The sequence below is a fragment of the Phalacrocorax carbo genome, chromosome 3, assembly GCF_963921805.1.
Source record: "Phalacrocorax carbo chromosome 3, bPhaCar2.1, whole genome shotgun sequence".
Lineage (NCBI taxonomy): Eukaryota > Metazoa > Chordata > Aves > Suliformes > Phalacrocoracidae > Phalacrocorax > Phalacrocorax carbo.
The window spans coordinates 23,796,591-23,822,708 of NC_087515.1; the positions used below are offsets into that span (position 1 = coordinate 23,796,591).

At 35.7% G+C, this 26,118-nt stretch overlaps 1 protein-coding gene across 2 annotated transcripts in view; it reads right to left on the reverse strand.

The window, feature by feature from the left end:
- Positions 1–1,016: 1,016 nt before the first annotated feature.
- The window catches only part of UBR2 (ubiquitin protein ligase E3 component n-recognin 2), a 66,191-nt gene continuing 41,089 nt past the window's right edge, over positions 1,017–26,118 (reverse strand). For both annotated transcript variants that reach the window (XM_064446143.1, XM_064446144.1), the window contains exons 20-47: positions 25,661–25,724; positions 25,238–25,362; positions 23,899–23,951; positions 23,481–23,583; positions 22,860–22,908; positions 22,330–22,484; positions 21,334–21,436; positions 20,476–20,585; positions 20,183–20,263; positions 19,263–19,444; positions 18,375–18,574; positions 17,419–17,512; positions 15,812–15,973; positions 15,354–15,451; positions 14,688–14,760; positions 13,734–13,882; positions 13,580–13,635; positions 12,466–12,562; positions 10,288–10,355; positions 9,660–9,795; positions 8,938–9,028; positions 8,271–8,401; positions 6,480–6,588; positions 6,170–6,226; positions 4,663–4,740; positions 4,207–4,377; positions 3,466–3,567; positions 1,017–2,688 (exon numbers count right to left, since the gene is read on the reverse strand). In XM_064446143.1, the coding sequence (XP_064302213.1) occupies positions 2,547–2,688; positions 3,466–3,567; positions 4,207–4,377; positions 4,663–4,740; positions 6,170–6,226; positions 6,480–6,588; positions 8,271–8,401; positions 8,938–9,028; positions 9,660–9,795; positions 10,288–10,355; positions 12,466–12,562; positions 13,580–13,635; positions 13,734–13,882; positions 14,688–14,760; positions 15,354–15,451; positions 15,812–15,973; positions 17,419–17,512; positions 18,375–18,574; positions 19,263–19,444; positions 20,183–20,263; positions 20,476–20,585; positions 21,334–21,436; positions 22,330–22,484; positions 22,860–22,908; positions 23,481–23,583; positions 23,899–23,951; positions 25,238–25,362; positions 25,661–25,724 (3,039 nt within the window). In that variant the 3' untranslated portion in view covers positions 1,017–2,546. The remainder of the gene's footprint in view (positions 2,689–3,465; positions 3,568–4,206; positions 4,378–4,662; positions 4,741–6,169; positions 6,227–6,479; positions 6,589–8,270; positions 8,402–8,937; positions 9,029–9,659; positions 9,796–10,287; positions 10,356–12,465; positions 12,563–13,579; positions 13,636–13,733; positions 13,883–14,687; positions 14,761–15,353; positions 15,452–15,811; positions 15,974–17,418; positions 17,513–18,374; positions 18,575–19,262; positions 19,445–20,182; positions 20,264–20,475; positions 20,586–21,333; positions 21,437–22,329; positions 22,485–22,859; positions 22,909–23,480; positions 23,584–23,898; positions 23,952–25,237; positions 25,363–25,660; positions 25,725–26,118) is intronic.

Here is a 26,118-nt window from a genome sequence, read left to right on the forward strand (position 1 = left end):
ACAATCCTTTAAAAAGACGATTAGACTTTTTGGTAGAGGTCAAGAGAGGTTTAGCTGACTGAAGCAAATGACACTAATAATATAATCATCTTACATTTTTAGCCAGGGAATTGCAGATGTTGCACATCCAGGTATTTCTGTTAGCTTGAGACTAACAAGGTGACACACCTGATGGAACCACCTCAGCAAAATTCTAAAAATAGCATTTAAAAAGTACTTATTTAATGTCAACACCAAAAGCATTCACTTGATGCTTTCAGCTTTGTTTTGTTTTCTCTTGTGATGGTTTCTGGTTTGGGGATTTTGTGGGTTTTGGTTTGTTTTTTTGTCTCCCCAAACAGATAGTACATTGTAGATGGTACATGTAAATCCGTGAATATTAAAGTTATAGCCAATTTATTACAGATATTATTTCCCTGATACTGAAACGATATATATATTTCTACATTAATATAAATACATGCAAACCAGATCAGAAAATAGAAGTCTTCAGTAAAGAATGACTAAAGTTGCAAAAAAAAAAAAAAAGGAAAGATAAATTGTGTACTTTGCAGTTATTTATGGTCTCAATTTTACCAACCTATTCAACCTTGCTCTCCAAGTCTGATCCCAGAGGAAAAACCAAAATCCTTCTGGCTGTCAATATTTTGCTTTGCACAGAGAAATCTGTCAGTATCATCAGTTATCTTTTCAATATTATAGTTACAGGAAAAGGGAGTTTTTCCATGCAGTTACATGTTATTTGAAACCGTGGCACACAGCTTAAGAACCAAGACTTCCTGCAAAGGAACAGTAACATCACCAAATAGTGTGATTTTCAAGTACCACGCACAGAAAATTGTTGATATATCAACCAGCTTAAGTAGGTGAAGGCAGAGATGAAGCATTAATGTTATTTTTTCCTGCAACTTCTGCATGTCTCTTTGTAAAGAGTGACAGAAATACAGAAATGATTAGAACTACGACAGGTAGTAGCAACAATTAGTCTGTACTGGTTTAAGAAAAGGAAATCAACATTGGCCAAGTTTGTTTATTGCATATTTCACATCTTCACTCAATACTGTTACTGAACATTTGAAAAATTGTCCTGTACACCATGAATATACAAAATTTATCTGAAGCATTAAATCTGTAAAAATAGAAACAATTCAGTCAGACCAAGTGTAACTGAAGACACGGCAGACAGTCAAGGGATTGCTTATCTGGGCTGAAGACGTAGTCAGAAAGTAAGACTTAACTAAAAGAATCACAGATTATTAAGGAAACAGAACTATGTAAATTGAGATTCTACTAATTTGTCAGAAGATAGGAGAGATAAAGGTAATGGATTTTATTTTAAATCAATAAGCATAATGTCACTTTTTAGAGACATCTTGGCGGTCTAATTACATACAGCTAGAAAACTCACTGCCTTCAGGCACCCTCATATCAAGTGCAAATCTGCGCAGTTATAGAATATATTTATAAAATATACTATATGCAAACATCTTTACAGAGCTTTAAATCAAGCCAAAAAGTAAATATACTTGATGGGACAACAGAAAAAAACCAAAAACTATGCAAAAATGTGAGCAGTGTGATTGTGGCCCTTCAAAGCCAGAGGAAACCATCCAGTTTGTCTGCAACAAAAAGGAAATGGGATTTGCACCTCAGAAGTTGACTATTAACAAAAGAAAAAGATATCCTCTGTGCTTCTGCAAATTAACATAAAATTAGCTTTCATGACATTTCACGTATTGTCGTTATCTTAAAATATCTTCTAAAGCACAATGTCAACCCTTGAATACCAATAACCAATCACATAATCGCAAGTGAAAGGGTTTCCCAGCTAAATTCAAATTACAAACTACATAATTCTAAGGAGTGCAATGCTCTGGAAAAAGCTTTAAATTAAATTATTTTACTTGTAAAGCTAGTGTTAGGTTTTTTTTTAGTTAAAAAACAACTGGAAGCAAGAAAGCTGCAAGAGTACAAATGACAGAATTGTTTTAGATACACCATGTGAAAGAGTGAATTATCCACTGATGCAGACAGAAACATCCATTTGCTACATTATTTGCTTCCTTACTTCATTCCATTGCATGTACACACAGCTTAAGTATTAAAATGCAGAATAATAAATAAAACGGCTCAGATTACTAGCAAGGGGCAAAACACAATCCGTAATTGTGCTCTATCTAGTTTCTGTTTCAGCAGTCTTTTCTCTCTTGCAGTTTATACGAAAAATCATAGTCAGACTTCCAAAAAGAGTCATTCTTTTTTTTATCAGAAACTCAAGTTCATTTGCCCAGGTTTATAACCCAAGACATTTCTGTGAAGGAAGCACAGTGCAAATTATATGACTGATAAAACTTGCTTACATAGAAAGAAGTTTACTTGATTAATGTTAACTGGTATCTTTATGAAATACATTGTAAAACAAAGATTAAATAACAGGACTGGGTTTGGGTTTTTTTTTCCTCAGACTTTTTTTCCTAATCCCTCCTTTGAAAAGCTTACTGAGTTACAAAAATCTTAATAAAGTTCCAGTCTTCAGCAGGTAACTATTATAAATGCTGCCAATCAATGCCAACTAGTGTTTGATTTGCTTCTTGTGCATGTCCAATTTCCTCTGTGATACTGTGCTGCTGCCAGAGTTTTTGAATCTTTTTAAATCGTTCTTTGCACAGATGTAAGGGATTCCCGCGTCTGAAAAGGAGATAATACATTTCAGGAATGATAAAACACTGCAAGTAAGCACAAACACCCAGGTGTGACATTAAATAATAGATAACCCTTTAAAAATATTACAATATTTAGACAACCCTTTAACATTATTCTCTTGTCAGAACAAATCAACAGATACTTTGATTAGTAAACATGAATGCTACTCTGCCTGGTCCCCCAGCCTCACTGCTCAACAGCTCCCTCCAGCCTTTGGGAATCTCACGTACACTTCACCAGTGTCTGAACATAGCTTTTCAGCAATCTTCCCGTGCTGAACCAGCTCATATTCTATGCTTTTGAACAGTTTCAGAAGTAGCCAGCATTAACAACAGTGAGTCCCCCAACTATTCTCATAGGAAGCAGAGATAGGAGTTAAGACAAAGAACTACCACATTAAACAAACTCATCTCGTGTTTTCACTCGGTATTAAATGAGCACAGATTATACAAATAAATGCACTACAAACAAATAAAATTTTCAGCCTTAGTTTCTAGGCAATTTTACAGATGCTAAAATGATTTAACTTTTTACACCTCAAGACAACTGTTTATAACCTGGGAAAGGTCTTCCATTAAATATTTTTAACCTAAAACCACAAATTAGCATTAAAATGTTTTAAGATATTAGATACAACAGCAATGTCAAAATATAATATTACCTATATAATTAAAATAAAAGGTAACACAGAAGGTGTATTTTACAAACCAGATAGTTTTAGAATTCTTGTCTTTAAAAGATATATATTTTTAAGATATTTACCTGAGTCCCTGGTCTGTCTCTCCATAGTCATCAAGGTAAGGAGGAGGATAAAAGCAGCCCTTCGTTTTTCCAGCTAAAAATAGCACCTGACATTCTCGTACTCTAGAGAAACACAGAGAAGATCTTAGGTATTGATTTTTAGGTTAATAGTTTCTCATATTTTCATAGACACTGCTTTTCCAATTCTCACCTACTTTTAGTCTGTATTATCTGCATGTTCAGATTTTTAAAGGTACTTTTAGTTTTTTAAAACTAAAGATCTTATGCTCTTCCTGTTATAACTCCTCAGTAGCAGTTAAAACCAGTGTAGTTATTTGCAGTCTGCATAAAATACTCGACACAACCAGAAAATAGAACAATTTCACTTCTCACTAATCTTTGCCAAAGTGAAAATAGACATCATCTAACTGATCCTTGTATGCAGGCAGACAACTAAAATGTATTTCCATTTTTAAAACAAAAGCAGCAGCAGCAACAAGAAAATCAAGGTATTTGCCTTCACTGTTTTGTAACACTTGAGTGTCAGAGAAAACAAACTCACTTTAAAATGGAATTCAAATGTTGTGTGATGCCTTATCTTCAAGGAAACAACCTCCGAATCTTATACCAAATACGCTCTAGTTTTTAAGCAACCCTGTCACTAACAACCTACCCCTACCATTACATTTATAGAACTATTAATTTTGTGTCCACACACACCATCTAACCTAGCAATGTAAGCAGAGGTGTTCAGTTCCTTACCTAAGGAATATGCCCACTCCAGAACCACAAGTGTACGTATGTGCAGTACAGGCTCCAACATCTTCTCCTTCTAATTCAGTCTGACAACAGTAACTCTGAGAACATAGCATGGTCCCACACACAAGGCACAATGTTGGGGCTCTGCTTTTATCACCACCTGATTTTGGACACCTTTTGTTAAGAAAAAAAAAATTCCATTGTTTGTATTAACTCTAGAGGGCAAAAAGATTCAAAAGTACTTTTGAACTTTTATACAGTTAGCAGGTATACAAACCCCTGCAATTTCATTTCACTGAACTACACTGCGGTTTTGCTGGAAGAGGTGACAATCAATACATGCCATTAACTTTATGATTCTACAAACATCTTTCTGGGGCTTTCAGGTTAGAGGTTTCCCAGTCCATCAAACGGAGCAGAAGCCTTTAGGGGTCCTCGCTATAACTGTGTACAACTTACGAGAAATTGGATGCTTGGTTAATGAGGCAGCTGTAGTCGTCCGGAAGGTCTATTAATTTGTTGGATTCTCTTGCATAGCTAGAATAAAGCAAGCAAATTAACCACTCATATTTCAGTGAATAATACACAGTGATTTCAAACTCATTCATGTTTTCCTGACTCATCTAAACAGCATCTGTGAATAATTAAATTTTTAAAGTTTTCCTCTTCTCTGCCATTCATAGAGTAAAATGGCAGCACATAAAGGAACTCCCAACATCTCTCAGCTAGACCACCTCCAGTTTTCTTAGTTATATCTTTTATGAATTTAAGAAAATGCACAGGCAGGAAGTCAGAAAAGTACATGTCATATGTATGCTTTTAGCAAAGCCTCATGATGAGGACACTACAAGTTTAACTGAATATTTGTTCTGTTCCCTCATGAGTTTGCTTTGAATTTTCCTTTTGTCACTAATATTGAATGGAAAATAGTCTGACACGCAAGTTCAGAGAACTTGTATCCTGAAGAGAATTAAATACTCATGCGGTAAAAAGGACCTATTCAATACCAAATATTTGTATAACAGGTAAAAGTTAAATTTTTTTGCAGAGGTTTGTAATAGAAGCAATGTATAAGAATATGCTGGGGAGGAAATCACGGTCAAGTTAGACATGATCTTGGGAAGAGCAATTAAGAATCAGCAAATGGAACACATGGAAAAACCCAGCTATCACACACAACCGGAAATCAATTATGCAATCAGAGTATTCTTACTGTATAAGATATTCTGTTAATAGCTTGGTAGTTAACAGATGAAGTGATTAACTAATTTTTGTCACTTAGCCTTATTGTATATATAATGTTGAAAGACTGACTTTATGTATTCAGCACAGGAGATGAAAATGCAGGGATATCTTTCTAATGACAGCACTGTGAACCTCATATTCATTTATAATTATTTGGATAATTGATAACCACTATTTTTACCCAGCCTTCATAAAGAAAAACACCCCAAATGCTTTTCTACACCCACTAAGCATTAAATGTGTCCTGAATTCAAAACAGTTGCTTAGCAAGTAGAAACATATGAAAAACTAATTTTATTTTTAGCAATGGACTCAGTGTTGATTTCACTGAAGAATTTGGCTTCTTTAAAAAGCTCTTCAATGCATGGTATTTTTAAACAAAGGTTACCTACATCTTTTAGTAACAGCATACCTTTTGAATCAGAAGCTACAAATCTACTCCAGGAAACATGAGAAGAAATGTTATGGCCTTTGATTACTGCAGATCAGTTTAAATAAACCTGTAATATTTAACTTTGCCTTTAAAATCTACTAATTTAAACAGTATTTCACTTTTCTTACGAAATTTCAAAAATCTCTTTTCTTATCCCCTAATATCTTTGTCATTCAATAAAGCAGAACTAATACTGTGCTACTGTAAACACCCTTTAGAAAAAATATTTGAAGAAAACTGCAACATTAAAGTTTCTGCCGTCTCTGCTTAAAAATTCTCCATATTTACCTGATAGCATGTCTTTTTCCTTCAAGGTATCTTTTTACTTCATTGTTACTACACCAACTACAAGAAAGAACAAAATTGGCTTTTAACTTCAATGGATGATACTTTCAAAAAAAAAAAAGTAAAAATTCCAAAGTATATCTATTCAATAATCTCTACAAGCAAAATAATTTATTTGAAAACATTTCTTTCAACAAATGCTTTTCGAAGTCTACTATGCATTTCCATATTGCACTCCCGGGAGAATACTTAAATTACTATCTTGTGCAGAATTCCTTATTATATTTAAATGACGCATAAAACCAAGGCTTACCTTTCTATTAATGTGTTCACAATCTCACTGTTTTCTTGAAAAAGGCAAGTGAGGTTGTTTGGCAAGGAAAGATAGCTACATAAGTGTTCAAACTGGTTTGTTCCATTTACTGTAAAAAAAAGTGTAGTTCTCATAATTGCATCTTTTCAAATGACATTAACTACAATAAATGAAATACAGCACTAAATGGGACAGCTCTTTTTTTTAAACTGTATCCCCCACACCCAAAACATGGTATTAAGTATGACAGTGCTAGTAAAGGCACCAGACAGCTGTGTTGCAAACCTGCCAGTAAGGAGACGCAACTTTCCTCAAACTTGCCCTTTAAGTCATGACCTGGTCATGTAAGAACCACAACAGAGAGCTCAATGGTCTTTACAACTTAGTATGTCTTCGTTTTAATGTCATCCATTAAATGGCTACTTTGTGCTCCTTGTAGTCCGTGACACAAAGTGAGGCAGGTGATCAGTGGCAGTGTACCAGTGAAGTATACCACAGCCTCAGAAATACAGAAATTCCAGATGTCTGCAATGCTAAACTCTTCAAAAATATTATGTAGGACACAACTGCTGTATCGTCATATTCATGACACTAGTCTATTGGTTTGGGTCCCTGGGCCTCTGCTCTCCCAGCTTTCAGGACAAGGAGTACCAGCACCTCTTCTGTGGCATGGCCTCTTTTGCTCCTGAATAGAGGAGCGAAGAAAATTAAAATGAAGGCTGTGCTCAATTCCCTCTCATGGCCAAGTGATTCCCATTTCGCAACCCCCAATAAAATAATAGAGAAGAGCAACAGGCCAGCTGGGGGAGCAGTGGGGCCTGGGACGGGAGAGCAAAACACCCAGTGCTACAGCCACCGTCAATACATCCCTCGATGGCTGGGACCTGCAGGGCCATCCAAGCACCTGGGACTTGACTGTAACAAAGTGAAGCAAAGCCTTCCTCTTTCCCGCTCCTACAACCAACCCTCTAAAGGGCCACACACCTACTGTCTGTAAGTACAGCTACACTTTGTACCTCATCTTTAGAGTATCTGTAACAAAGAACTCAAGCAGTCACTACTGGTCCAGACTATGAGTTTGAGAAAACTCGTTACAGAAAATCAAAGTTCAGAAACAGAGTTGGGTTTTTTTTCTTTTCACACCCCCCCAACCCAAATGCTTAGGCACTGCTACTGCAAAATGAAAATAATCTATATTTTAAACACAATTTGTCAAGAAGTTGTGTATCAAGAAAACATTCTGCAAGTTCTGCAGCTGTTCTCATGTCACCTCAGCACCACATATCATACTTTGTTTTAAACATGGGAGTCCCAAAGCAGTGTGAACCTACTTATTATTATAAGTAATATCTTCAGATTTACATTCAGTCCTTACATACACCATATGTGGATGACAGTAAAGTATGTTAATAACATCAGTTATTTGGGGTATAATGTAACATCAGTGCATTTGGAGATTTTAATTGTTAGCAGATGCTGATTTGAATGAAATGAATGCAGAGAAAAGCAGGTCTCATTTGAAAACAGTAATCAATAGATCTGAAATAATATTTCACTTTAACAGACGAGCATCAGTTTCTCTTTTAGGTAATCTACAATGGCATTGGATTCTTAAAAAATATATTTTTTAAAAAGGAAAATTTTTTTTTCTTTTTCATTACGCAGATATGATTCTGCACTGGTACCTTCATTCAATCAGCTTACTTAGAAATGAGCATTTAAATGTAATTTATTTTGTCCATAAATGTATGTATCTTTCATAAAGCTAATTTAATACAAAGCAGACAGTACCTTGAATTTCTGAGGGTGCTGGGACTCCATTTAAGTAATGGAAAAACAAAGCAGAACATCTCAGGAAAGGCATGATTCCAGCTTTTAGATTCCTCCACAGGTGCCAGCCTGAGGAAATTTCTTTCAAGGCACTTAAGAGAGCACAATAAAAATAGTTCGCTTTTATTTAATCATTTCAGTCTGAGAGCTATATTTAGTAAGTCTTCAGCCATATTTCATATTAAATTACTGACTTCAGTTGAAGCAAGAGTTATGTAAAGTGTTTATTTCAAAGCTAATTCCAAGAAATACAACTAAATAGAGATTCATAAAGATGTAACCAAATGGGACAGTAAAGTAAGGATCTGCATAGACATTTCAGATCCTAACAAGTTTTCTGTACTCAGACACTGCCAATTCCAGATCCTACAGATCTGCAAACTGACTAAAAAATTGTCCAGAGCATAATCCTAATGAGCAGGTGTCTTCACATGAGCACAGAGGAATTCATAGAAATAGTTACTTTAAAATTGTATCTAGAAGTAGTGGATAAGAAACAAGGTGCAAGAGTCCCCAAGTTTAAAGCCTCATCTTTAACAGCATTAGTATATAGGATTCAGTCAATAGTTAATTATGAGCCTAGGAGGGAGAAAATTTTATAAATTTTAACAAAAGATGGCCCTTTTACCTTCCTGTACACTGGCAAAGAAATTTATACAGTGTAAGCACAGCTACTTCCTCTTCACTGTTAGTGTTTTCTTGATCCATGCCATTCTCTTCTGAAGAAAGAAAGAAAGAAATAAAAAGCAAGTTACTTCATATACACGTTTATATGGCAAGAATGTAATTTTTCAAGTTTTGCAGAAGAGGCCTTCTAACTAAGTGAAACGTTCCATTGTACTACAGTATGATGTACAGGAAAAAAGTTTTCTGCTGCACATCTTATGTTTTAAGTTTGTGCTATTGTCAGCTCCAGTGAGGTGCTGGTTTGTTTGATTGGTTGGGTTTCTTAATATATTTGCTTGGAGGTCTTTGCTTTTGGCATGCTACACCTTATCCAGGTCCTCCTGTCAGATGACATGTTGATTCTTTACTTCACTAACCGCAACTTACTCATCGTGCAATGCCTAAGCCAAGTCTCTGCAATGAACACATCCAGGCACTGCTACGTTAGCTGGAAAGCCATGATTCACAACTACTATGCCCCAAAAAACCTCCAGTGTTAAGCAATAAAGACAAAAGACTGTAATTTCATTAATACAATTTAGCAATACTTTCTGTGGGCTGAAAGAGAGAGCATCAGCAATTTTGCAACTGTAAACTGCATACATTTACCAATAGCACCCTAGCGTTTTCCAAGTACAGATTTGAAGAATCATTTCAACAGAAGTTGAAAGAAATTGGCATTACCTGTTGATGAGGTTAGTAAAATTTGTATTATGTGTGCCATAGTGACAAGATGAAACAGGTGAAGATCTCCAGTGCCAAGACTAACCCCTGAAAAATCCTGACAGTGTATGGCAGGGAAAGAGAGCACCAAGCTTACCTGTGAAAGAAAACAAAACAAAAGAGGTATATTCCTTTTCTTTTTGAATCTTCCCATTTTCTCTGTTTACACTGTAACTATACCCTTTGAAGGCAGCATATCTCATAAGGCTAATTTTGAAGCTAATTAGCCAGCTATATTATTTGAGGGAACAATGATTAATTACCAGGGTTTTTCTTCCAGTTGGTTTGTTTGGGATTTTTTTTTTCTATTCTTTGTCATTTGTTAGGGGTGGGGTACTGGTTTGGTTTTGTTTGTTTTTTTAACATCCAGAGAATATACATTCTGCCTCATTGTACCTCTTTTATTTATAGATAAGAATACTTGCAATGAAAAAAGTCCTTAAACTGTATGAAGTAGGAAAAAAAAATACTAAAACCCTGAACATTTTGAAAGGTTCCTAACCCAAAGTAAACAGAATGTTTCCAATGACGTTTTGACATAGTGCCTACTGTATCAAAACATTATTAATATGCATAATGGAATACTTACCAATAAATGAAACATGTCAATATCAAGTATGCAAGGAAGATTTCCATTCTTTTCATTAGGCACCAGTGCTGAGTATTTTAGAAAGAAAAATCAATTAATTGAACATTTATATATGAAAAGATTTTAGTGTACTTCACTTACAAGATGAGAGCCATCTCCCTGGTTAATATGCTTAAAGCACTTAAAATACATATGTACCTGTTTTGGCCAGAAAGGTGTGAATTCAAGAGTTGTTCAACATTATTGAAAGAGACTCTTGCCTACTTGACTATACTGTACTGAAATGAAACAAACCCAAAGTAGCTATAAAAAAGAAAGTGCTGCCATTCACTACTCCCACAGTGACCTTCTATTGCTTAGGTTTCCAGTGGGAGAAATAAGCTCAAACACCAGTGACTAAACAGAAACACCAGTTGTGGTCTGTTGGACAGCTGTTTAAAAGAAACTTTTGCAATTCACTTAACTTTACAAGGTTCCCTAAATTTGCCTCACATAACTCATTTGCCTTAGAGGCTCGAAAATGCATTGCTAAAGAGTGTCTTAAATTAATTATTTTAACTCTAATTAAGAAAGAGCTAGGTATTGGTCTCTCCATCTCTGTAGTATTCACATTCACAGTAACCATGAAGTATTAACCAAAGCACTCCGTCTGACAACAGAAATTCACACACTTAAATTCCAAGTAGCAGAGTAAACTCCATCTAAAAGCAAACCCAAATAAAGCATATTGAAAATGTTACCATGTCTTTAAAAAAATCAAGGAACAATTGCAAATTTTACTCCAAGCAGTAAATTCTGATTTACAATAAGAGAGTTTAAAATGTAGCTATGAGAAGAGTTTTACAATGTAGCTATAAGCATTAAGCTGCCAAGTTTGAAAACACTACTACAGTAATTAATAGCCTCATCGTAACAACTTAAAAATACTTCAGCTGAAGACTGCTGCCTTGCTGTCCAGAAAATGAACAGCTGAAGATCTGTGACATTTTGAAGCTGTTTCTATAAGCAAACATTTCACCATTTCACCATGGATTTCAAATGCTTTTACTTTTGTAAGCATATAGTCACAGAACTCAACCCAAAAGTCTTAAAAATGCTTCCATCAGAACTGTGACCAGAGCAAGGGAATTCCAAAACCAAACTCCTACTAAATAAGTTATCTTTATGTGTAAATAGTTCATAGAATACTGACAGATCAAAGGCTAATAATTTTCCTTATTCATAGCCTTGAAAAATAACACTTTTCCTTCATAAAAATAAAAGCAGTACAGTTGTTTCTGTCAGTTAGAGGAAGGGCTTTGAAGAAACATTGATTGATTCAGTTTCAAGAAAACTCGAACCACGCAGAACATTGTATACTACAAAGTTCCAGTCAAATATCTAGCAACATTTTCTCCTCTGCTTCACACAGAAAATGGCTCAGTCATTACTGCTACAAACTCACGTCAATTAAGTTCTTCCCGATAAAGCTGCCAACTGAAATACATGGTATCAATGAATGGATTTTAAAAGTTTCCCTGCTCTACTGCCTGTAAACATTAAAATTATCCCATTTTATATTACCCTTTCAGACTAGTCCTCTCAAGGGTAATTATTGCATTAGGCTGAACTTCAGACTTTTCACCTGTATCTACAAACGCTTGAAACATTTTGGCTATTCTCATTAAAATTCTCAGCTGATATGTGACATTACATAATAACTTCTGTCTTATCACAGATCCTACTTTTCAAAGGCAGAGAAGTTTGCAGATATATTACAGGCCTCTGCAAATATCCTATTTCCCTTCAATACTATATTTATCTTAATTTCCTCCTCTAATGTTCCAGCATATCACTTCTCTTTTGTGAAGGATCACACCTCCTCCTCCTTTGCTCTGGGTACCTTTCTAAAAGCAGCAAAATAAATGCTGGGAAGAATCAACAGAACTCCTTCACAACAAAATATCCATGCTTCTCCTGAAAAGTATCTTGGAACTGCAGACAAACAGAAGTGTCTTTTTTTCCCCCCCACGGTATGATGAAATATGTATCGGTACACATGTGAAAATACCAGCTCTTGGTCTATTACTTAAAACCACTACATAAAAAATCTTCTTGTAATCAAGATTAATCATCATTCTGTAAGCACCTTTCTATATCTGTATCTTTGTAAAAAACCAGAATAAGCTGTAAACTTACATGCTAAGAGAGTACAAAAGTGACCCTGTACTGCCGAAAGAGATGAAACTGTCCAGTGAGCTGCTGCAAATCGTGTTAATGATGTAAGGCAGTCATCCTTTAAAAACAAAGAAAAAGAGACACTGCCACAGTTAATGAAATTCCTCAATATGAAAAGGTCTTTTTGACTTACAGCATTCTATTCAGGCCCCTCAGCTGCAGTTTATGGGAGCAGTTTGAGTATCTGAGTATATGACAAAGATTTATGTTTATGCAAATATATAACTGCCCTTCAGTATTCTTGACTGTTACCATGAAAAATCCTGACCTTACTAATCTATGCATTTATAGGAAAAAAGCCAACCCACATAATAGCTTTGCTAGATTTTATTTTTTACATAGACTATTAATCAGATACTGACTGACTAAACAGTGGGATCCAACAAATAAAACTATCAAATAACCTAACTTAAAATTTAGATACTCTGCATTAAAGAAGCACAATTCCCTCTTTTTCCACTGATTCAGAGAAGAACTGCTACTTGATACTGTCCTGGTTTTGGTTGGGATAGGGTTAATTTTCTTCATAGTAGCCAGTGTAGTGTTGTGTTTTAGATTTAGTATGAGAATAATGTTGATAACACACTGGTGTCTTAGTTGTTGCTAAGCAGTGCTTGTACTAGTCGAGGACTTTTCAGCTTTCCGTGCTCTGCCAAGTGCATAAGATGCCAGGAGGGGACACAGCCGGGACACCTGACCCCAACTGGCCAAAGAGATATTCCATACCAAATGATGTCAACCTCAGTATATAAAGCTGGGATAGAAGGAGGAAGAGGGGGACATTTGGAGTGATGGCATTTTGTCTTCCCAAGTAACTGTTACACGTGACGGAGCCCTGCATTCCTGGAGATGGCTGAACACCTGCCTGCCCACGGGAACTAGTGAATGAATTCCTTGTTTTGCTTTCCTTCTGCACGCAGCTTTTGCTTTCCTTATTAAACTGCCTTTATCTCAACCCACAAGTTTTCTCCCTTTTATTCTTCTGATTCTGTCCCCCATCCTGCCAGGGAGGAGTGAGCAAGTGGCTGCATGCTACTTCGTTGCCAGCTGGGGTTAGACCACAACAGATCCTTACCTGTCGACAAGGCAAATGACCAAATAACGGTTTATCTTCATCAGCTAAAATTCGTTCTGGAAAAAAAACCAAAACCCCCAAAATATTTCAATGCTGTGAATTTAACTAAATTCTGAAATTCACATATAAAGAAGCAAAATAAATACATTAGTACCTATAGTCTGTATTGTGTAAGCACAGCTTCCCCAGCACATTATAGGTACACGTGGATCTTCTTCATTTGGATGAACCTTCAAGCCTACTTTGTATGTTGCTGTTCCAAAAGTTGTCAACATCTCTTTTATGCTCTCAGAATAAGGATTCCTGACACAAAGAAAACAATAATACTAATTCATTTTTTCTCCACTGGCAGCATAGTACTTCTAATGATGAGCATTCACCCCATAGCTGAACACCTGGATTTTTAAATTTAAGTGAAGACTCTGGTATCTTTCTTTGGATCTGGTATTCTGTAACCTTTGTTCTGTGACAGATACACCCCAATTATTTTTTGATGGAACGAATCTCATTTTTTAGCATTAGGAATATCCAGTCTTCAAAGGTAATATAGTTAAGACTAAATTTAAAGAACTGCGTGAGACTGATGGCAAAATCTGTCATCAGTTGGGATAGATGCCTTGCATTTTTGTGTGTAGTTGGCAGATAAACGTCTGTACCATGCAATGAATTTCATTACTTTCTCCCCAAGTGAAGAAGGGGTAGACTCAAATACAAATATACCATAATAGCTAAAATTACCTATTAACATACTCTTCATTTCATAGTCTTTCTTGATGTTTTACTTGTACTGCTAGGGTATAATGATGAGTCCTTCATCCAGTTACAAGTAATAGGGAAAGAAAGCTTAATCCTTATGTTGAAATTTATACACATCAGCCTATTCTCTGCACATTTATTCATCACATCCACTTCTGGAATTCTACGGCATTATTTACTACTTGTAGGTTGGACTTCAAAGCCATCATAATAATAGGATCAACTTTTCTAATTAAAGTCAAACCCATATTTTTGCCCTAATTAGTGAGACCTTAGAGCACAGATGTCATATTCTATTTTCATGTTACCATTCCATGACGAAGTCTTAATGATTTAAGATGTAAATACATACTTCGGTTTGAAATCTGGTCGAAATCCTTCAGGTAAGTGCAGCTGACGCATTTTTTCTGAATTAGCAGAATTGCCTGTACAAGCAAGAAGTAATAAAACACTGATAATTCACCCATACATAATTTTTACATTATAAAAAGGTATAGGAGCACCTTCACCAGAAACTGAAATTCCAAGCTACTCTTGCTGCTTTTGCCACCTTCTCTCAGTCCCACTGTGGTAGAACCATGATACTTGGTCTTTTTCCTGAACTGGGGTTGTTTAGTCTAGAGAAAAGGAGGCCGAGGGGAGGAGACCTTATTGCTCTCTACAACTACCTGAAAGGAGGTTGTAAGAAGGTGGGTGTCAGTCTCTTCTCCCAAGTAAGAAGTGATAGGACGAGAGGAAATGACCTCAAGTTGTGCTGGGGGCATTTAGATTGGATATTAGGAAAAATTTCTTCACCAAAAGGATTGTCAAGCACTGGAACAGGTTGCCCAGGGAAGTGGCTGAGTCACCATCCCTGGAGATACCTAAAAGACGTGTAGATGTAGCTCTTAGGGATGTGATTTAGTGGTGGACTTGCAGTGTTAGGTTAATGGTGGAATTCAATGATCTTAAGGGTCTTTTTCAACCTAAATGATTCTATGATTTTCACATACAAATATACCCATTTCTTCAGACTTACTTGCACAGTCTTCATCTCGAAGTAAACACAGTGCTTTTATTTGCTGGGATATAGTTTTGATCCACTGAGCTAGGTTTGGTTGGCGTGAAAAGTCTAACCTGTCCAAAAATACACATAAACAGAATACACGCATTAGTTAAGAACAAATTATATACAGAATTAATATTTCCTAGGTATTCCATGTTCTTCTGTTTCTCAACAGGCTCTTTCTCTGTTGCCCACATATTCCTCTATCTTCAGTTCTTTTCCTGCAAGGTCCTATGGTTCACTGTCTTTTCATTCTGAATTCCACACCACACAATAACCAAGGAAGGTCAATAAACCAAAATAAGCAAGAAGGCAATCCATTTGAGATTATCACAACTGAAAACAATAAACATTTTGAAAGGGGTTTTCGGGGTGTGGCTTGTTTGGGATTTTGTTTATGTTTAACGAGGACATTCATAATGCAAACAGACCTGTTAAACGAAACTCTTGATGGAGGAAGTAGAGGAATAACAGTGTTGCTTAAACATTCACAAAGTGGGCAAAGGAATTCACCATTTTCTACATCATAACTTGTGTGTACTCGTAATCTTTGCTGTCTTCGTTGCTCTTTCGCTTGGACAGCATCAAAATACCTTTAGAAAAAAGGGAGATATTAATGATAATTTATTAAAACATTAACATAGGAACTGATGAGTTCTCATGAAGACACTGTTTTGCCTTTTCCCAGATGTACATCACAGAATTATCTGAAGCAAAAAGCTCTACCCTCTGACTGAAAGTATTACCAACTGCAGGCTATCCCCAGTCTTTTGCAGCCAAAATCGCCCAAAATGCTGAAGTTCATTGGGCTGTCAAAAATCACATTTAAGTCTGAACTTCAGCAATTTCCATTTAGGAAAAAGAAGGGTGAGGGAGAGAGGTAGAGAATGTTGAAGGATTAAAAAAAATAAAATTCTTCAGTTTCACATAAAATTTTAATGAAGATGTCACAAGCATTATCCATGTGCATATTCCATTACAGGTCACAAATGAGCAGCCACTGGAAAAACTGGTGACTGATCTCCGAATCCTATATGATAAAGAACTGAATTCACTGCTTTAGTAAACGTAACTGCTATTCCAGAAGCCTCTAGGATAGTTTAGAGCGTGCCTGATGATGACCCAAAAATGGTCTTAATACCAGCATCTAGACATTTAGACATCTTCAGGAGTTAATGGCAACCACACAGAACTGTACATGAGTTACACAAGAAGATGAAGAACATATCTTCAGTGAGCAGTGATACCAAAGACCACAAATGAAATCCGCACTAGAATCACTACGTGGTTATGGCCACAAGATCTCTGGTAGTTACTAACAGTCTTCACACACAAGGCAGAATGTGAAATCAGGCACTTCAGGAGCCATGCCAAGGACCAAAGCAAGGGCCTAATCAAAGTCAGAGACTTGAATGGCTTGCATTTGTCACATCATTGGCACCACATAGCACTAAGCATATTTATCCCCTTCAAAAAAAAAAAAAAAAAAATCAAACAACAACAACTGAAAAACATTTTATAAAAAAACCCTTCAGAACAAAGGATAAAATTGAGTTTATACTGAAGATGAACTATGTCACAGATGTTTCTACTTCAAATCAAAGTTGATGGAGGAATTAAGACTACAAGGGGTGCACTGCCATTTAAAACTTCAGGAGAGAGCACAAGAAGCAGCAGGAATATGTCTATTACTGAACTGCAGAAAAAACCCCAACAATCTGAGCTTCAGTGTTCAGATATACGTGCACCACAGGGGACTATGCATAGGGATAAACAACCAAAGGGAATGAAAGCTGCCGCACATGGCTTTGGATTCTTCTTTACCAAGATTACAGATAGTAAATGAAAATTATTTTGAACATGTTTACAGTATTTATTATAATGATTTCTACTCCCCCCAACCGAAAGCTGTTTTAATTGCTTCATGACATTTTAAGTTTACTACATGGTAGTAATTTTGCCATTAAAATTAGTGCCACTAAGCAAACTGATGGCAAGAGATGCTATTTGGACTAAAAACTTAAATGTAGCTTTTTACCTTTGCCAGCAATGAGCATGCATAATATGTCCACAGCTACCCGTGTGTGTTCCACATGACAGATCTGGGTGCATGAATAATGGGTCATACTTTTCTGTATTTAAAATAAAGCAAAACAACTTTGAAATAAACATTTATCAAAAGATGTAACTGCAGATAAATGCTACCACATCTGCATTATTATTAAACTTTATCACAAAAGTATAATGCATTTGCTAAAGTATAAAACATAATGCTAACCCACAACAACCTAAACTGTTTAGATTGTTTACAAGTATGATGTCATTTTGTTTTGAGCGTATGTACTGTACTTAGGCTTCAAACCAAGCTTTCCAAGGTGCTGGGCTCTGGTAAAAGCCCCCAAGATGTACCTGCAGTTTTGGTGGTTCAGTACGATTAAACAATGTGTCTAAGAACATTAATCTTCTGAGTGAGAGTGCAAAATGATTCAATGCAGAAATTTTCTATGTGCTTACATATACAGAACCCAGGAGGAACTTCCGTAACAATACTACTGATCATTGTGATCTCTTTCACAAAGTTACCTAAAACCAAGCATTTTTTTATATCGCTACGAGGCACTTCAGATCATGTAACTGAGGAAGGAAATAAGTATCTTGTGCTTTTACAGCACTACATCAACACCTCCTCTCTCTGTTATGTTATGCGGGTAGTTTAAGAACACACACTTCCGATTTTAAAGGGCTTTTTTAATAGTAACAAATAATCGGTCATAAACGGTTGGCAGAACATTTAGTTAATATCACTGCAAAGCATTTTCATTATTTAGAACACACATATCTATCCCACGAAAAATATGGGAGTTTTGCCACTGATTACAATGAAGTAATTTACAGTTACGCAGTTAAGATAGCGACACTACTGTCTCAAAATAAAGCATACGGTTGTTACAGTGACTCCAACATTCATTAAAGACAACTATGAACTTTACTTACCAGGGTCTGGAATAATTTTGTCTCTATTTTTAGACAACACAGTTGATCGCTGAATAAATGCTGCCAAGACCATAGCCCTGCTGTCCACTTTAACTTCTTGCTCCTCCTGACACAATATACACATAACAACCTGTCTGTGTTCAGCTACTCTAGTTTGCTCTGGTCCCAAGGCCGTGAGTTTTGCATCTGAAATTACAGGGCTAGAATATTCAAAGAAAACTAGTGAGCAAATTATTTGAAAAACCTTACAAATCAGATCATGATTGAAATATGATTAACGAGCCTTCTAGCTTTATGATAAATGCTCTCCGACAAAAAATAGTTTTGGCATTTATGCAACAATTCCTATGCCCCCAGAAATAGAACATACTTTACAGAAAAAAATCATACCCTCCCAAGAGTATTACCCTCTCCAGTTTAACTTAGAAACTATATTTGCAACCCTCCATCATCACCATCCTTTAAGTGCCTGATACAAATTCTGAAAACTCTCTACTTCCCCACAAAAACCATTAGCACGCTTCAATTTGTATTTCCAGCTACAAGCAGATCTTATTCTAGATCCTCAACAGACATATGATCAGCTGTTTCCAATTTACTATGTTTAATAGCAGAGTCTCTTCAGTATTATTAAGAATTTACTGGATGATTTTACACAAAAAATTATTTGCCTGTTTATGTTGAGCCCTATGAGGATGGGACGAAGGAGGAATCAATTATTATCCCACCATCTTGACAGAAAGGGAGAGGAAAGCATTCCATTTACTGCTGCTTTTTTGGTCTCAAACTTACAAATAGTTTTCCATCAAGACTAAAGAACCCACTTTAAGCAGTAACAATAGGATAATCTGAGGTAAAAGAGAAAAAATATAAATTATATTCCTTTACCTATTTTCATGTACACCGGAGGCTGAAGTATCTAGCTCCTCCAAAGTTTGTTGAAATAGTTCTTTGTTTTCATTAATGAAGTGCCGTTGCATCTCAGACATCTGGGCCATGATCTTTTCCCTGCGCAGTCTGGCAATCTCAGCTTTTCGCTTCCTTTCAGCTTTGTCTTTATCACGTGAACTCTGAAATTGTATTGTTTGCTCAGCCATTTAAAAAATCTTGTTACAACAGACGATTTATTTTAGCTACTGCTATGCGTAGCATGTACTAACCTCCAAACAACAGAAAACCTCATAAAGAGGCAAAAAACCATTCTACCAAAAAGCTATTTTTGCCCTCTTTTATTTAGCTCATGTTCAATGCCAGGTAGAACTGAAGATCCAGAAGTGTACCTTGCTCCCTCAACCTAACTTTATTTTGTATTTCTCTTCCCTTTGAGCTCAAGATAAAAAGATTTTAGTGCTGCTCTTCCTCCAAGCTAGCTGTGTTCCTAAATGCACTATAGTGCTCCAAGGTTTTCGTGGAGTATCTAGAATATTGTGTTGAGCTAAATGAATCAGCAGAGCTTATTGGGAATGACCTGCACGGTAAAAATACATAGATATTTCTTTTAACAACTTTCCAAGGAGTCTGAAATGATGGGAAGACCGGAATCGTTAAATGATCAGTACTACAAAGTTCAAGGAATAAACTTGCAAGAGACTTGACATTACTGTATCTAAAGCAATGAAAAATAGTCCAGGGACTCTCCCAATAGGTCTTTCAAACAAATGGGTTTGATCTATAAGCTGTGAGACAGAATTTCAGAAATCACTGATGTTTCCCATCTTTGATTTAGAGCTGCAATAAGAAATATAGTCCTTTGCTAGACACAACCCCGACCTGTTCCAGCTCAGTTAACTGTAACAGCTTGCTTTTACCTCCTCCATAATATTTTCTTCTGTCTCAGCCACAGGACTTGTAGAAGAGCTTTCTCTTAGTTTCTTTATCGTATTAAAAGTCTGGAAGGAAAAAAAACAACTATTTGTTTGTGACATTTGAATGTAACTGTGTATACTATAATGATGGCGAGATAATGCACAGTGTTGGATTCCAGAGCAGGAAAAAAGTAGGTGCAACAAATCAACATGGGAAATAAGGAAATCACAAGACAATTAGAAAAGCTTCAAAAATCTTCTTTCCATGATTTTCAGGAGTTATAAAATAGATTTACCTTCAATATCCACCTGATCATGTCCTTGTGCACTTCCAAATGAGGTGCGTTTTGCAGTGTTTCTAGCATAGCTAGTATACTAGGGGAATTATTTGGTGCCTCTCCTGGTCCTGAGAAAAAAATTACAACAATTCATTATACTGTCACCTGACAAACTAATCACTCACTAACATTAAAAACACAAAACAAAAAACAACACTTGTATATGTTCAACAGCTGAAGAATTCCTTCAACAAATAGGCACATTATGTAACTTTCACTTCCCCCTCTGCAAGCATTTTCATCAATACCTTCTAAATCCTGAAAAGTTAGAGGAAACAGTCTTAAAAGTCTTGCTCACTGACTATATTTTCTTACAAGACAAACGCACTGTGTGTGCTCCCTAGCAGTTTTCATCTTAGGAGCTGCCATGTAGAACTTCCAATATTTTATTTCCCACGTATTTTAAATGGAAGAGTCTTGGCAACTTTCATGTCTTAGCAAAACTAGAGGCACTAGAGTCTGAAGACGCAAAGGAGAGTCAAGATTAAAAGACCATTTAAGAAAGCAACTACAGTTTTTGCAGTTGTAGCATCTGACTACATACAGTGTGTTGAGACGCTACTTAAAGATATTAAGAATCATATTTACTAGAAATTATTCTACTTCTGGATTTCTCCTCTAGAAAAGGCCTTTAGTACTGCTACTATCATAGAATCTACACATAGGTAAAGCACATATGTATAGCTGATGTGGTAAAATTTTGATAGATAAACAAATATACTCTTCTGGTAAATACTGTTTCAGAAGAATAAAATATGAAATATTGGCATTTTCAGTTATTTAAAATTGGCTATACGTTCGAAAAGACAGGCATACTTGATATTTTTTGAGTGAAGGTAAACGTTACAACATTCTCCTCACTGAGATTCTCCAGATGTTGTTTTTCTTCTTGCAGTGCCATTCCGATCAAATGCAAAACCTAGGTAAAATAATTCATATAATCTCTTTATATAGTTTGGGTAATTCATTAAGAGACAAGGAAGTAATACAATAATATTATATAATAAGAATATTTTGAAGTTATTTCTATATACATAATTCCAAAGCTCCGTTACACAGGAGTAACACTGTTTACAAATTCTTGAAACTGTCAGATAAAGCACACATTATACCACTTGCATCTTTCTGTTTGCTGTCCTGCCTAGCAAGTCACAAGTCAGTGCTTCTTAGCTTTCCCCCTAGCAATTTAATGTTATCATCACAAGTCTCTGGACAGAGCATAATGCACACTTTAAATCCTTTTTACACACAAAATAAAACTGACAAAAAGTTAAAATTACTAAACCTAATTAATTCTAACACTCTAGAAACACAAAACATTTTAAAATAATGTTAACTTTTAGGTCAATAAAAAGCTGTAATCTTGAATTTCAAAACTGAAATTACTGTATTTAGTACTAAAATAGTCTGAATGGCATCTTAAAGTGGAAATACTTAAATCTTGGTGGTGAACTCTGTCACGCTGAATCAATCACTTTTGCCATGCCATAGAAATTGCCAGGATGCTCTAGACAAAGTGTTACTTAATGCCTGGAATTAACACTGAAACCCATGTAAGGAAAGGATAATCATTGGAAAACCTGTAGCAGAACTGGAATGCAACTAAAGTATCTACAGAAAAAGTGGTAAAACTGGATTTGAGTCCTGAAGGTTTTTAGATTTGTTTTAATAAGTAACAGTCAATTTTTCCTCAGTCTATCACATCTATCTAACATGGTCTCATCAGATATAGGTCACCTCTTCCAGATGCCTTATATTGACCTTTGCATGGTGCTTCCAAGACAAAGCATAACTTTAAGTAAGGAAACATACCCTTTGCAGCATGGACTCTGACCAGGCATACCCATTGTGTTCTACTGCCCACTGCAGAATAGTTCCCATAATGCAGAGCATGACATCAGATTGCAGAATATTAACCAGACTTGCAAACAGCGGGCAGAAAGGAGGAAGAGCTGGTGGTGGAAGCGCTGAAAGGGAAATTTTTCTGTTTGACATTTCAGCGTCTCTAAAATTTGCAACACCCGTATAGACCGACTGACTTTCAAACAGCTTAACACTTAACCCAAGACAGTATACAGTTGCTTGATAAGCAGTATTACAGATAACAGGTTGTAACATTCAGCATGGCTTGCATGTACCAGAAAAGCTGAAGGAATAAGCCATTTGGAAGGCTCATTCCATGACAGATCAGGTTCCTATCTATAACCAGGAAGACGTAAGGGAAATTGCAAGATTTTCACCAATTTCTGGCTAGCCCAGGCACAGGATATTAGTCTAAGTGTCAGGGCAACACACAGTTTGATAGTTGCTTCCTTCTCCCATCTTCTCTCAAAGACAAATACCTGTATCTTCTCTGTTCTGTCTTTTCAGCTTTCTTTGTGCTTCCTCTGCCTAAAATATAAGAATTATGCCAATATTACTCAAAACCTGTACAAATACAAAACTAACAAAAAAAGCATTCGTACTTTATTACATTGTTGCTGTTTTCCCCAGCCTTAAATAAAACAAGAAAGCTTCCATGTCTTTTCAGTTTGTCTTACACTCTACTTGAAAAGAAGGGCCTGCATCTTCAAAATTAATCTTTCATCTTGAGCCAGCCTGGACCCTTTTTCTAGCATAAAATAGTAAGACAAGTCTAAGCTAAAATGGTAATTTCCATAGAGGTAAGCGAATATACAGATTGTTTAAACACTTTCAGTAAAATAAGACTTAAGACAACCTACAGACAAGCTCCTGAAGCCCCATTGATTGCAGCAGCTCTGTGTAGGCCACAGGATCCGGTGGCACAGATATCACTGCAAAATCCTGGGTAAATTTTGTCAACAACATTCTCAGGTAAATTAAATTTTAAAAGTTAAATTTTAACCAGCTAATAATACTTCTTCACAGAATAAAGCTTTGGAAAAAAACACAAAGCAAAAAAAGACACAATATAAAAACCAAAAAGTTAAATTACTAGTTACCTTTGACTGCTCTGCCCTTGAAAAGTGATAGAAATACAGATTGAAGTTCCTGGCGCATTCTGGTTTTAGTTCATAGAGCCCTCTGCCTGTTAATCCAGGCTTCCTAAAAAAAAAAACAACAAACCAAACAAAACCCAAAACCAACAAAACAAAAACCAACAACAAAAAACCCCAAGGGACACATATTAAAAAACCCTTATGTTACTGGTTATTAACATCTGAGCATAAATGGTTAACCACAACAGCTAAAAAACACTGCTCAATAGACATTCTAGAAATCAAAGTAATCGATTAAGAATGATGCACGTGAGTAAAGCCATGGGAAAACATCACGACCCAGCCCCCTTTCTTCTCTCATTTTCACTAATTTAGGTATTCCAATTTTGAAGTTGAAATATTAGAATAAAGGGAAACATACTTGAAACAGGCCACTTCTTCAATCACACTTTCCATTCCTGTCTCTCTGTTCTCCTATATTGAGTGAAAAGGCAAGACAGCATGTTACTGTAGTTCTTGGATTGAACACATTCAATTATCATACAACACTAGATTGCGCATGTAAACCAAACGTGGTACAAAGTCATTTTACTGGCTCTCAAGAGAACGCTAAAGCATATAACATGAAAATACATTCAGGAATACCATCTCTGCAAAAAGTATTTTTTTAAAAATCATGCCATTTTAAATGCTTAATTTTTACTGTTTTTCCACGTCATAATAAACTTGTATGTAACGGTAACAGAAGAAAACCCTAAGTTAGCTTACTCAGCCTCTCAGAGATATACAGTCAATATTTCTGGTTTCTAGGCCTTTAAAATGAAATAAACATAGGAAAGCTAAAAAGACAAGTCACTGAAAAATGATAAAACAACCACAAAACACAGCTGAAGTCAGCTCAAATACATAACACTACCTTCATACACAAATTACCTTTTAATGCTTTCATCCCCTTCCTGCAACACATATTCACATCAGTTATCCGGCCAGGGAAAATGTATTTAAGACTGACAATACAATTTAGAACTCTAGCTTGCTCTTTCATCCAACTGTAACATTTTTTTTTAAAAATCATAACGCTACCCTAAAATTTGACTTTTCAAAAGGTTTAAGTTTAAAATATTTAGAACAATGAAAAATATTTCAGAATTTATCCTTAAAAGTACTATCAATATAATAAAAGATTAACTTTTGAATTTTGACTGCCTTTGGAAATCACATTTAAAAGGTTACTTCAAAAATATTATTAGAAAAAAAATTCCAGCTTTGTTCTCCGATAAAACCACTCATACCAGAATTCAGATAAATGCTTCTCTCCACACAAATGAAGCATTTATATTACACAAGTTGTTATCCTGTGTCTGATTTCACATCTTTTCAATTACTGTTAGGCTTTAAAATATAACAGCTTGTACTTCTGGATAGCTCCAACAACCCGCTTCAATACATCTATTCAGGGTTTACAAGCAGACTGCAGAGACTGCTGGCCAGATGGCTTGATAAGGAACAGTATTAAAAAGAGAAAAGAGCTGAAGAAGGTCTCAGGCTCCTGCCTCTTTCATATGTTGTTTCTTCTTCTATAGCTCTTTCCTACCTTCTCCAAGACAACTATTAACCTGTACTCATGGTAACCTCACTCTCAGTACAATCATGCTGCTCCTATTCCACATGAAGTGGCATAAACTTGCATAAGAAAAATTTTCAGCCATCAGACTTATAAAGTTTAAGTTGCCTTTTTTTTTTTCTCCCAAGTTACTTACATCTTCAGGTAATGCCTTCACCAATTCACTGTGAGCCATTGGCCTGATGCTCAGCTGATGGATGATCTCTCGTTTGATTTCATCTGTTGCATTTACTTGTCCTATTCCAGGACTGAATCTTTCACCTGTAAAAATAAAACATAATATTTTTTTTTTAGGACTTTAAACATTTCTTTCTCTTTTGCAACTTAAAGCAAAAGACTGGAAAACAAGTCTCTTCCATGAAATCTTGATTTCACCCACCAGTGTTCAAAAATTCATTACGTTAAGGTAACCTAGTTTCAAGGCTTTTCTCCTAGGAAAGAAATCAGAATGACAGGAAGTTCAAAACAGAACTGAACTTGAGATGACAATGAAGAATGCTCATTCCAGACCATTAAAGAAACTAAATTTTAAAATTAATCAAATGTTTTCCAAACTTACCAACAATCATTATAATGAGGTACAGCATCTCTTCTATAAGAGTGTTATTTTGTTGAACAACATCCTGAATTAAAATAAACAAACAAAAAAAGAATTCATATTTTTCAGTGAAGGGTAAAAGAATTATTCCATATGCTGAAAATATTCTTTTGGTGCTTCAAAACATTGCCTGTTTTCATCCTTAGCACTCCCAAACGAAGCTATGCTGAAATGCAGTCACAACTGCCTTAAACTTCTTAAACAATGCAAAAATTATGCATCAGTTTCTGACATTTACCAGTTTGATAGGTAAAAATATTTATGCATATTTCAAACTGGTCAAGCTAAATGAAAATAGCAGAGTTCTGGGTTTTTTTAATCAACAACTAAAATATTGTTTAATATTGCACAGTCTCGGTACAACATTATCCAATACAATTTCGAAACAATTACAGGTTTTCTATTGCAGTACTACATAA